Source organism: Peromyscus californicus, unplaced genomic scaffold, assembly GCF_007827085.1.
Source record: "Peromyscus californicus insignis strain IS unplaced genomic scaffold, ASM782708v3 Scaffold_11__1_contigs__length_118956290, whole genome shotgun sequence".
In the NCBI taxonomy this organism is placed as follows: Eukaryota; Metazoa; Chordata; class Mammalia; order Rodentia; family Cricetidae; genus Peromyscus; species Peromyscus californicus.
In genome coordinates this window covers 106,419,997-106,433,383 of record NW_026294402.1, presented here as the reverse complement: position 1 = coordinate 106,433,383, position 13,387 = coordinate 106,419,997, and the positions used below count along the sequence as shown (strand labels likewise).

Below are 13,387 nucleotides of genomic sequence, written 5' to 3'. Positions count from 1 at the left end.
TAACAGACATCAAGTGCCCATCACTGATTTTGTAAAGGCGTGCTTTCTTGAGCTTCCTCGAGACCAAGGCTACCTGGCTCTGGCGTACATAGCCTTAGGCTTGCCTGTGTGGTTGATTTGCCTCTCTGCAATGAGTGATCCGAGAGAACCTGTTAAGTGTGGAATTTCCGCCCCACACTCTCCTGTTTACTGACCAGTGTTTTCTTCCCTCTAGTCTGTCCAGGGCCTGCAGCCATCTCCCCAGTCTGTGCAATATCCAGCGGTCTCTTTCCCTGCCCAGCATCTCCTGCCTGTGTCGCCAACACAGCACTTCCCCCTGGTACTGTATCATATGCATAACATACACACATGTGCACACACAGAATTTTCATGGCTTCTGCGGTTTTCCTGTTCAGCTATAGATAACACTGGATGCATGGCCTGGACTGACTGTGAAGTCATTGAGTATGTGTAAATGTCTCATGCCTGACTGACAGTCCATCCCTCCAAGCAACTTTCTTTCTTTTTTCACCTGTTTTCCCTAAGTTAAATGCTTCTGCAATCTGATACCTCTTTTAAAGTTTACTGTGGAAATGACTCAGTCAGTAAAATTCTTGCTGAGCATGAGGAACCAAGTCCAGATACTCAGGACCCATACAACAAGGTAGGCATGTGATGAGTACCTGTAGGCTCGGCGCTGTGGAGACAAAAATTAGGAAGACCCTTTCGGCTTCCTAGACAGCCAGTCTAGCCAAACTGGTAAGCTCCAGGTTCAGTAAGAGACCCTGTCTCAAATCATAAGCTGGAGATATGTCAGGCAAAGACACCCAATATTGACCTCTGATTTCTCATGCATGTGTACACATGTATACCCATAGCCATACATGAACATGGACACACACACACACAAAGTGTACTAGCTAAGCATGCTTGCCTACATTATCCTTAGAGTTTGAGGTCATTAGCAAACAGGTTATATGATCTTGCTGCAAAGTTGTCAGAATCATCTAAAACTCTGAGTCAGGATACAGCCATCACTACCCCCAGTTCCTGATGCTGGTCCCCCTGGGAATCCAGTCCCTATTTCCTTTACTTGTTACCCTGACTAACAGTGGGTCCTTATGGAGACAGCACACATCCATAGGTATCAGGTTAGGTTCTGTGAGATGGGTATGTGGATCCCATTCCCATTCCGGAAGGAGGGCTTGTCTTCTCTCAAGCAGGCAGATCTAGGTTTGACACTGGGAGACCAGCTGACAGCCAAACCTCCCCTTACTGCAGTGTCCCCTCTTTGGAGCCTGACCCCTCAATGATAAAGGAATAGTCTCCTTCCATCGAAGGAAGAAGATTCTGGCCAAATTGCTTCCCATCCCTGGACTCTCCAGCTGAACGAAACTTGATTTCTTGCATGATTTTTCTTGTTATGTCTGACTGAGGAATTCTTTTGTTTCTTTTTTTCAGTGTGTGCTTCCTCCTTCTTCCTCTTCTCTCAAGTGTGAATGTGTGACTGTCCCAGTTTGCTTTACTCACGGCCAGGTTCAGTTTGCCTCACCAGCGGCTCCTTTATTTCCCTGGGTCACAGAGAGAAGAAGTGGCCGCACAGTTCAGCCAGCTGAGCATGAGCCGGCAGTCCTCCGGAGACACCCCTGAACCTCCCTCCGGTACAGTCTACCCTGGCTCCCTCATGCCACAGCCAGCTCAGCCACCAAGCTACGTCATTACTTCTGCAGGCCAGCAGCTCTCCACCGGGGGCTTCTCGGACTCTGGCCCTCCAATCTCCCAGCAGGTCCTTCAGGCCCCACCCTCTCCCCAGGGATTTGTACAGCAATCTGCACCTGCACAGGTAAGTGTGGGCTTTCCTTCCCTTCTTCACCACAGATGGCCCGTGGCCCTCTGACGTCTGTCACTTGTTCTGTCATCTTGGTCACATTAATGTCACCATCACCAATACGTTTTGTCCACTTCACCAGATAGGCAGTCCTGGGGTCCAGAAAGTGAGTCAAATGAACCTCACAGAGGGTATAACCCAGAGATGACCCATTTTCCATTCTGCTGGCCTAAGGCTATGGAAAGAATTGACTCGGGTTAGGGAGATGGCTCACTTAGAATAGTACTTTATGCACAAGGATGAGGACCCGAGTTCAATCCCCAGAACCCACATTAAAAAGATGAGTGTGGTGGGGTACACTTGTAATCCCAGGCCTGAGTAGGCAGAAGCAGGTGTATCCCTGGGGCCTACTAGCAGCCAGTCTAGACAGATCAGCCAGTTCCAGGCCAGTTAGAGACCCTATCTCAAAAAAGATAAGTTGGATGACTCCTGATAACTGACACTTGAAGTTGGCTCCTGGCCTCTATATGTGTATGTGTATACACACACACACACACACACACACACACACACACACACACACATACACACACACACACACACACACACACACACACACACACACACAGAGAGAGAGAGAGAGAGAGAGAGAGAGAGAGAGAGAGAGAGAGAGAACATTGGGTTCTATGTGATGTCGTTTACATGGGGGAAGCCAGAAAGGGAATATCCTGAACCAAGACACTTTAAATTCTCTCCCTTGCTGCTCAAAAAATTTGTTTTCCCTTCTCATCAATTCATACCCACCTTCTGGATCTAAGCGGCAGACAGACCTGTCTCTGTGAGTACAAAGGACAGAGGAAAGCCAATACCCACTGTCCTTTCCTCTTCCCCAGGGGAGGCAGAGCCCATACCCAATCTCACAGGTAGCCATTAATCATATTTAATTGACTGGAGCATGTAAGACACCACAGATCACTGCTTTTTACTGTCTTCTCTAAGACTGATTACATGTTCCTTTTCAGCCCCAAACATCTCTGGGACTCTCCTGGGTATCCCTTGCAGAATATTGGAAGTGATTACTGTCAAGATGGAAAATGCACACCAGCATTTTCTGGTCCATTTTCAAGGCATACACATCCCAACCAGCTTCCGTCCTAATTATGAAGTATAGCCTGGGAGGTGCTGTTTAAAGTGCATGTCACCATGGTGCCGTTTGTTCCGCTGCCTTCACGTCTTGAATAAATTATTTTCTCTTCAAGCCACACAAAATCCTACACCAGAAAATGATTTTCCCTCAGTTGTTCATTTTGAGTGGTTAATTAACAGTGCACCTCCAGTCACCATCTCAGGAATATTTCTTCCCTAGTGGGATTTAAAGTGATGTTTAAAACAATTTTAAGTAATAGAAGAAATGATTTCATTATTATATTAATTAATTTACTAATAAATTAAATATTTCAAGCTTTATTATTGGGAACAAACAGACCCATAGATACAGATGTAGGTCACAACCCATAGTGACTTCCGATGTATATTTTAAAGTCTAGCTAGTCAACTGTGCAACATTGGGAAGAGTTCAACCAAGTCAGTCTATAGATGTTTATGGAAATGTGTTCAGTTTCTTCAGAGGACAACCTCTCAATGTTTGTTTCCTATGGCTTGTATATTATTCCTTAAGGCCACTAGAAGGATTCATCAAGATGTAGGAGTGAGGCTAAAAGCAACCTAAGGACCAGACATGGAAGAAGAACTTGTTACTCCTGGTTACTTCTTCCTACGATTTATTTCTTTCCTATTTTTTTGTTTGTTTTTGTTTTTGTTTTTCGAGACAGGGTTTCTCTGTGTAGCTTTGCGCCTTTCCTGGGACTCACTTGGTAGCCCAGGCTGGCCTCGAACTCACAGAGATCCGCCTGGCTCTGCCTCCCGAGTGCTGGGATTAAAGGCGTGCGCCACCACCGCCCGGCTTCTTTCCTATTTTTATCCACTTTTGGATTCCCCACATCTTAACAGGGTCAGTTCAAAATGTACATTTATACCCCTTGAGGCCATCTTTATTCCTTTCTCCCTTCAAAATATTTCTCTGGGCTCAGTTCACTTTCCTTCTGCTAGAATGGAGGGATCAGGACTGGTCAAGTGCTCATTAGCTTCTCATGTTTGATGTCACCATTCCTAAGAAGTAAGCAATGACCTACCCACCATGGAGAAGTGCTAGGTACAGCTGTCCAAACTTCTGCTAGGTTCAGAGAATAAGAATAGGAAGAGGAAGAGGAAGAGGAAGAGGAAAAACAATAACAATTCAACAACAATAAGCAACAACCAAAAACAAGTAGCTTCTAAATATTACACATGTGAAGTTCAACGATTTTCAAATTATGAATGCTCTTTGGGAATTTTTCAAGCATTGGACCTCCATCCTTTATCTCTGAAAATGTTTTTGTTTCATATTGAATGCTAGAAGACTACAGAATAGATATCGGCTGGCAAGATAGCTCAAGGTGTAAATGTTCTTTCCACCAATCCAGACTGAGTTTGATCTGGAGACTCACATGCTGGGAGAGAAGAACTGACTCTCACAAGTTGTCTTCTCACCTCCACATCCATGCCATGGCATGCAGATGCCCACATCATTCTCTACTTTCCCGCACACACAAGCATACTTATGTATACACAGTAACAATAAGTGTTTTTAAAGAATGGAAATTGTATTCATGAGCTTATATTTAAACAACACAATCTTTTTTCTAAAGAAACAAAAATGGAAGAATAACAGATGGGTACATACAATGATGATGGATAAGTTCGATAGTGTTGCCCTTGTTCTTAATATTGTGGGGGCATTTATATAATATGTAGTATGTGACAGTGACTTTTAACTGCATCAGTTTACTCAGGAATTCCTTATGTTTTTATTGTTTTGAATTACCTTATAAAAAAGAGCAAACAGCTGTGGAGATGGCTTAGTTCATAGCATGCTTGCCATGACAGCGTGAAGACCTGGGTTGGGGTTACCAGCACCTGTAAAAGATGGGTGTGGCTATGCGATCCGTCACACAGTAACTGGGGAAAGGCCAAGGGCAGGAGCAAGTGGGTCCCTAGACTTTACTGGCCACCCAGTTTAAATGAGCTGTTGACCTCGGGGTTTAGTGAGAGACCCTGTTTCAAAGTAAGGTGGAGGGACTAGAGAAATGGTTCATTGGTTAAGAGCACCTGCTGCTTCTGCAGAGGACCCGGGTTCAATTACCAGCTCCTACATGGTGGTTCATCACTATTCATAATCCCAGTTCCAGGAGATGGGATGTCCCCTTCTGATCTCCACAGATACAAGACACGAACATGGTGTGCATACACATATGCAGGCAAAATGCTCGTATACAAAGAGCAAAATAAATATTTTTTTTTTAAATGAAGAGCTGCTGAAGAAGATACCCAACATCACACTCTGGTCTCCACATATACGCAGGTACTCCCATTCACATGTGCATGCACACACATCCACACACATCCCACCACCACTACTACCATACTCCCACACAGAGGGGGCGGTGGGAGGAGAGAGAGAGAGAGAGAGAGAGAGAGAGAGAGAGAGAGAGAGAGAGAGAGAGAGAGGCTAAATCACCCTGCACAATGCATGCAATTAGTAAGTTGCCAGTTGGGGCTCAGTCACTGAGGCAGAATAGTTCCAGGCTCTTCCAGCCCCTTCCTTTGGTCATCTACAATACTAGAAAGTGACAATAAATTTCATGTTGATTCCATTACATTCCAGAACCACAGTCATACAGTGTTTTCTTTTCTTCTACCTTGAGATAAAGATAGGGTACATTTGACACACTCTAGTAGAAAGATGGAAAATTGATATCTCATTGACATAAGCATATCAGAAAATAAAATAGCCATAAAAATCAGAGCTATGAAACAACTGGTTCATAATCTTTTTTGTTGTTGTTGTTTTCCAAGACAGGGTTTCTCTGTGCAGTTTTGGTGCCTGTCCTGGATCTTGCTCTGTAGACCAGGCTGGCCTCGAGCTCATAGCGATCCACCTGGCTCATAATCTTATTCTACATACACAGCTTGTAAACTCTTGGGTGTACAGTGGTCAGCCACTGTTCTTCCTTTAAGGAAGATGATAAAAGAAAAGCCAGAGGCCTGGGGATAGAAGAAGTTAGCTGAAATCCATAAGAAAACAGCATTACATAGCATTAATAGGTAGGCAAAGAAGTCTTCTATATCAGAAAACATTTGATCCCAATGGGGAGATTTAGGATGTTTTCACTAGCTATCAGGCATTAAATGGTATATGGAAGGTAGATAGGCCTAGGGTTACAGACCAATATCCCCACCCTCTGAGGGAATGAGGCAGGAAAATTGTGAATTCAAAGCCTGTTTGGGCTACAGAATGAAACAAAGACTGGGCAACTTAATCTAAGACTCTCTCAAAATGAAAAGTATAAAGATCCCTAAGGACAGCTGGGGAGATCAGTCAGTCAGTAAAACACTTACCAGGCCAGCATGATGGCCTGTGTTTGATCCCCTAAACCCACATTAAAAAGCCAGACATAGTGACTCACTTTGGAATCTCAGAGCTGGGCAAGTGGAGGGAAGTAGGTTCCCTGGATTCCTCTTGCCAGTCACTCTCAATGAATTAGCGAGTTTCAGGTCGATGAGACTCTTGTCTTAAAAAAGATGAATAGTGCCTGAGGAATGACACCTAAGGCTGACCTCTGGCCTCTACACCCATGCTCACACACATGAACATGTATGTATACATACACACCTGTAAGATGCCTGGGGATATAGCTAGGTGATTGCTAGGGCTCTTACTTGGCAAGCATGGAGGCCTAAGTTCAATCCCCACTACCAAAAATAAGTTTGCAGAAGATACATAAACAATATCTTAACACAGGTTCCATTTGTGTTATATATGCTGCATATTTTGAGACAGGTTTTATGTAAATCACTCTTTGAAGCCTTTGCTAGACATCAAGTGGCCTTTTGCTGCTCATGACACAGTCATCAAGTGGCCAGGACTCCTCCCAAGAAGCTCATTTCTATTCCATAAAGACTGAGGGTCGCCAGTAGTGGGGAGCCTCTGGCCTCTTCCTGCTGCAGGGTAGATATGTGTTTCCCTGGTGACTACATCCCTCCTCCAGCAGTCAGATTGCAAGCCTCCTTCAAGATCTGGCTTAGGAATCCCAGACTTTACATCTGCCTCTTTGCAAGGATCAAAGCAGGTCATGGAGGTTCCTGAGCTTCCAGAGCATGGACAGGAGCTGTCTCCCATCATGGGAGAAAGAGACTGTACATGGAAACAGGTGTGAAAGAGGAAGATGATGGCCTACCTTTACCATCTGCCGCAGTTAAATGACACTGTATAGCAGAAGTAGGTTTTATGATAAAAATATGTTTCCAGTGCACAGCTCTCATCTCTGCTTTCTCTCTCATCACTTCCCACAGATGCCTGTATATTACTATCCATCCGGTCAGTACCCTACCTCAACCACACAGCAGTACCGACCCCTGGCCTCAGTCCAGTACAGCGCTCAGCGGAGTCAGCAAATACCACAGACAGCACAGCAGGCAGGTACGTGAAATCTGTTTCCTTTCTGTTCTCTGGCTTGGTTATTTTTGATGGTGAATTTCATAGATGTACTCATTGGATGAGTACCCAAAAGAGACAATTTAAGTCACATGTTTTTCCTACCCAGGGAAGCTAACAAAGCATTTGATTCACTGTGTGGGAAATTAACAGGTACGAGGAGGAGACAAGGTGTATGTCTGTCTATGCATGCGCAGTGATTCCCCACAAGCTATTCTTACATCCTCTGAGTTTATTTTCAAGCAGCAAGACAAGTGCATCCCTATCTTCCCAGCCTGTGCATTCTTGTTTCCTTTTCAATTTAAAGAGAGTATTTCTCTAGTTCTCAACAAGCCAATTAGGGTGTTTTGATACTGTCCTAAAACTCAGCACCGTCTTTAGAAGAAAGCTCCTGACTATGCAGCATGCATTGATGGAAACTCTGACTCCGTGGTTCACTGTCGCGATGGCCACATGCCTGCCACCCAGAGCCCCGGCAGCCACTGTGCAGTGGGAAGGGGGGCCGATGCACTGTAAGAGAGTGAGTAGCAGGTCTCACAGTGAACCGGTCTCTTTCCCTGCTGTGTCGCACGCCTAAGGAAGGCCGTTATCCAGAGAGCAGCAGGCGCCTGGCAGGGCTGAGGGAATTGCCACTAGGCAGAATTCTGTATCATTCCTGCTGACCAAACTGCAGGGGGAAACTGCTAATTGTCATGCTGAGGATGCCTGCTTGGAGACTCTGCCTCTGTAAGTAGGTCACACTAAAGAGCTGGCCTCCTGCTGTGGTGCTCCGGTGAATGCCTGCTCTGAGATCTGATTTCTGCACTGGATAAATGGGTACACAAATATGTAATACATACAGACACATATGGGTGACATGGATAAGATATGTGCCATTTTTATAAGCTAAGAAGCCAAAAACTTCATAATCCTTGACAAGGATTAGTCACAGGCACAAACATCCCAAGATCTCCAATGCTGATGATGTTAAGGCATTGCCGGATCCAGATCGGAGACAGAACTCTTCTGCACCTTGGATGGCCGTGTGTTCTTAAGTTCATATAATGACCTATTTAAAGTCTTTGAAGAGAAATTAGAGGAACCTACAACCACCAGTTTTTGTTTAAATGCTGTATTCCTTTGAAACCTCTGAGTGGCCCTTGTACTTCTGTAGAAGTAAAAACTGAAGAGTTTGAAGTTATTTTTAAGGGGAAGCCTTGGATCATGCATTTTTTAATTGCCAGGAAATCTCCAGGGTTAGGTAGGGACTGTGCTGTCTGTCCTGCTCAGTCCTGCAGAACTGAACTGCATGCTGAACTCTCCCATCTTCCTCTCCTAATGTCTCCTAATGTTTAGTTTAAAATTATGTGTTAGGGCTGTGAGAAAGCTTGGTTGTTAAAATACTTGCCATATGAGCATAAGGACCTGAATTTGATCCCTAGAACCCAGGTCAAAAATAAAAAAGTAGTGTGATGACTTGAGTTTGTAATCCCAGCCCAGGAGAGGCAGAGACAGAGATAGGTCGATCCAGGAGGCTCACTAGCCAGCCAGCTTAGTCTACTCAGCAAACACCAAGGCAATGAGAGACCCTGCCTCAAAAACCAAGGTGTGTGGCACCTGAGGAATAAAAAAGTTGTTCTCTAGCCTCCACATGTGCATGGATGGACACCTACACACACCCCGCACTTGCACTCATGTGAGAACACATATTCACACATAGTTACCTTTAATCACCCAGAGCTTAGTTCAGAAGGTACCACAGGGAAGGTTGCCTTTGGGTCAGGGATGTATCTGGAGGAGGCACAATGCAAGTCATTAATTTTATTGATCTCATGTTTATTTAACATAGTGTCAGTGTGTGACTTTCAGATTCTAAAAAATTATATTAGTCCCATGATAGCGTGTCATGGTAGAAAGGGATTGTAGCTACAACCATGTTGGACTCTGCGGAATGCAGAGTTTGGGTCTGTGTCCCGGTGCCAGGGAGTCAGGTGCTGCGCTGTGCTAACAGGGCCCCAGAATTAGGTTTATAACAGTCACTGGTCACGCCTTGTCCGTGCCTCTTCTCCACTGTCTGCTCTGATGACTGACAGCATATGAGAAAGTAGCTGTAGCATTTTCATTTTTTTGTAAGGCCTAGTGGGAATATTGAGAGATGTAGAATTTGCTCCTGCATCTCTAGAAGATACATGGAGATGGTCTTTAACCACATAACTTGGTAACCTGGTGCCTTCGACTTGTCCCAGGTTTCCAATAGCACCATGGATACGCCATCTTTAAGGAGAGATGGTAACCCTGTGTAATAAAGAGCAAATCCTATGGAAAGTTCATATTCAGAGTGGTGACAGGCAGGTTCTAGGTATCCAGGGCATAGGTGACAGTAATTGTGGTCTGAGAGTGAGACCAATGATTCAAAATGATTCAAAAATGGTGTAGTCCCCAGAAGGGCCACCAACAGCACACAGATGCAGAACAAGATCTTTGTGCTCCTAGGTTTGATGATTGGTTGCCCCTGACACCTGGTCTATAACCCCAGCAGAGCTTCCTGCAAGGCTGAATTTACTGTGGACTGGGGAAGCCAGATGTTAGCTCAGACTCACAGAGACTCCAAGTGACCAGCCTCCCACAGCTGTTCTGTGATGAAGCATGTGTGTTCTACATTCTGTGGGTAGGAAGACCTTTGCTGAGCCCAGTGAAGCCAGCAGAGCTACACCTGCCGTGGTTGGTTTATTTGTGGGAACAATCCTATTATTTGGACATAGTACCTTTAGACCAGCAGTTCTCAACCTGTGGGTCGAATGACCCTTTCACAGGGGTCACATATCAGGTATCCTGCATATCAGATATTTACATTACGATTCCTAACAGTAGCAAAACTACAGTTACAAAGTAACAATGAAATAATTTATAGTTTTATGGTTGGTGATCACCACACAAGGATCTGTATTAAAGGGTCCCAGCATTAGGAGGGTTGAGAACCACTGCTTTAGATGATTTGTGGCAGCTGTGTTTTCTGAAGGAGCTGTGAAATGCCACCCTGGCCCTCATCCCCCACTGCACCCCCACCATCTTTGAGGAAAACTCTGGACTAATTCTGACCTAGTGCCACTCTACAGACATGCTCCCTCACCCTTCCTCCTATCTTCTGGGCACTCGCATAATGGAACATTTTGGTCCATTAAGGCCAGCGGGATTCATCCCCATTCTGCTTCCGGATACTCTGCCACTCATATTTAATGGTAATAAAATCATCTCTCTCCCTTCCACATTCATGGATCCTCCTGACAGTTACTATGTCTTTCCTAGGCCTTGAAACTCCATGTAGTGATTTATTTTATCTTTTCCCACTTACGTGTGTGTATGTGTATGTATCATACATGCATGTGTTTATATGTGAACATATGCATGTGTGTGGGCAAACTGGTGTGTAGGTGCATGTGGCAAGCAGCGACTCAAGGCTGATGTTGGGAGTCCTTCATCACTCTTTTGCCTTATTCTCAGATATGGCTAATCTTGCTAGCCAGCATCTGTTGGACCCCACATGCCAATGCTGAAATTACAGGCAGGCCTATATGGCATTTACTGGAGAATTGGGCATCAAAACTCTGGTTCCAATACTTGCCCGGCGGGTGTGTTCTGCACTGAGTTATCTCCCCAACACAGGCAATGAATTCTTATAAAGAGAACTGGAGTCCTTACAACTGGCTGAGCAGGACACTGAGTGCACAGATGTTAGTCACACTGGGGACAAGATTATTCTTGGTGATTTCCCTCATTTTGCCCTGTTGATAGGCATGATTAAAATGAAGAATCCCAGGTTAGCCATGATGAAAAAGGCAGACCAGGGACAGTGAGCAGTTTTGGAGAAGACAAAGGGGATATTTGCCAAATGACATTTGGATCTCACAGTTATTTATATTGGAAATTATAAACCTTTACTATAGACTCTCTCATATGGGAATATTATGTGTTTTGTGCATGTTTGTAAATGGGCATTTGAAAAGAATCTGAGTTCGGCATTTGAGGAGCATTGACCTGCTAAAAGGAATTGAGAACTGAACCTCCTCATCTGTTTTTGTTGTTGTTTGTTTATTTGTTTGCTTGGGGCTTTGTTTGTTTGTTTTGAGGAGACTATGTGAGTTTGGTGTTATGTTTTCTTCAAATGTTGACAGAATTCTGCTGTGAAGTCAACTCAGTCTACAGGTTCAAAACTCATTTCATTATCTTTTCCTAATAATTTTATGAGAAATTCCAGAGCATTTAAATTACAAATTGTATCTCTTTTAAAAATTTTATGTATATGTTATGTGTGCATGCCTGAGTGTATGTATGTGTACTGTGTGTGCACACAGAAGCCATAAGAGGATGTCAGATCCCCTGAAGCTGGAGTGATTGTGAGTCTCTGATGTGGGTGCTGGGAACCAAACCCAGGTCCTCTGCAAGATCAGCAAGTGCTCTTAACTACTGGGCCATCTCTCCAGCTCTGTAATTGTATTTGTTTGTGATTAGAGGGTTACTCAGATTGTCAAGTCTTTACACACTTGATTTTGAGCTTGGGAAGTTTATTCTCAAGGAATCAGCTCATTTCTTGAAAGCTATGGAATTCAGGAACATAAAATTGACATTGTTATTTGTATTCCATTATTATTATTATTATTATTATTATTATTATTATTATTATTATTATTATTATTATTATAGTTTGCAGCAGTAGGGATTGAGTCCAGGGTCATGAGCATGCTGAGCAAGCTCTCCAGCCATGAACTATATCCTCACTCTCACTCTCACCGTTCTCGTAGCTCCGCTCATTCCCAACTCCTCTCTTTAGTTTTGAATATTCTTTCTATATTTGCCAAATTGACCCAACTTGTCATTGTTTCATTGATTTCTTTCTCTATTATTTTACCATTTCAATTTCTGCTCTCTCTGTTTCTTTGCTCTGCTCATGTCAGGTTTGTTCTGATGTTGTTTTCTGTTTTCTTGAGACAGGAGACTCAACTAATTGGGCACATTTCATTCTCTTTACTATAAGCATGAGGTACTCTGATCCCCTCACAGTGAAGCACTACCTCTGTGTTCCTGTTTTCATAGGTTATATTTTTCATTTTCATGGTTTGATTTGGTTTTGGTCTTTCTGCATGTTGTTGGGATCAAACCCAGGATCCTGTGAATGCTAGACAAGCATTCGATCAGCAAGCTGTACCTCTAGCCTTGTACAAATTTTTAAAGTTTCTTTAAGCCGGGCGGTGGTGGCGCACGCCTTTAATCCCAGCACTCGGGAGGCAGAGCCAGGCGGATCTCTGTGAGTTCGAGGCCAGCCTGGGCTACCAAGTGAGTTCCAGGAAAGGCACAAAGCTACACAGAGAAAACCTGTCTTGAAAAACCAAAAAAAAAAAAAAAAAAAGTTTCTTTAGTATTGCCTCTTTGACCCATGCATTAATTTGTGTCATATTGTTTAATGTACAAGGGTTTGGAGTTCCTTCTTGACTTTCTGCTACTGGTTGTAGGTTGATTCCATTACAGTTTGGTGGAGATTTTGTGTGATTCTGCTAGAATTTTGGGGTGGCTTTGCTATGTTTTTCCATACTCTGCCTTCATGATGCTCTGTGAACTCTTGGGAAAACTGGATAGCCGATGTTTAGGTACCACGTTCTACAGATGACATCTAGATCTTGCCAGCTTGTTTTGCTGTTGTGCTCTCTCCCATGTGTTTCGTGTTTCTTGGCTTTGTGTTTGCTAGTTCTGACAGTTCCTGGAAGGTGGAATCACACAAGGCATAAAACTTCCTACAGATCTGAAATAAACCTCCAGGGGAGGGCTACCCCGTAGCCCCAGCATCCAAGCACAGGGGAGAAGCCTTCAAGGTACACGGGGCTTGCTGTCAATTGGCTTCTTTCCCAAACACATGAGACGTGCTTCATCCCCTTCAAAAAGAACATGAGAATATTCCAGGGAGTCTAGAAGGGAAAGGCTCTGGTCAGCGAGGTTTGAGAGAGCAGTTCTTTTAA

General features: G+C 44.0%; 1 protein-coding gene across 14 annotated transcripts in view; it reads left to right on the top strand.

Annotated features, from left to right (window-relative positions):
* Arpp21 (cAMP regulated phosphoprotein 21) overlaps nucleotides 1-13,387 on the top strand; it is a 169,574-nt gene that overhangs the window by 106,073 nt on the left and 50,114 nt on the right. For all 14 annotated transcript variants that reach the window (XM_052722469.1, XM_052722488.1, XM_052722451.1 and 11 more), the window contains 3 exons: nucleotides 215-319; nucleotides 1,562-1,822; nucleotides 7,259-7,385. In XM_052722469.1, the coding sequence (XP_052578429.1) occupies nucleotides 215-319; nucleotides 1,562-1,822; nucleotides 7,259-7,385 (493 nt within the window). The remainder of the gene's footprint in view (nucleotides 1-214; nucleotides 320-1,561; nucleotides 1,823-7,258; nucleotides 7,386-13,387) is intronic.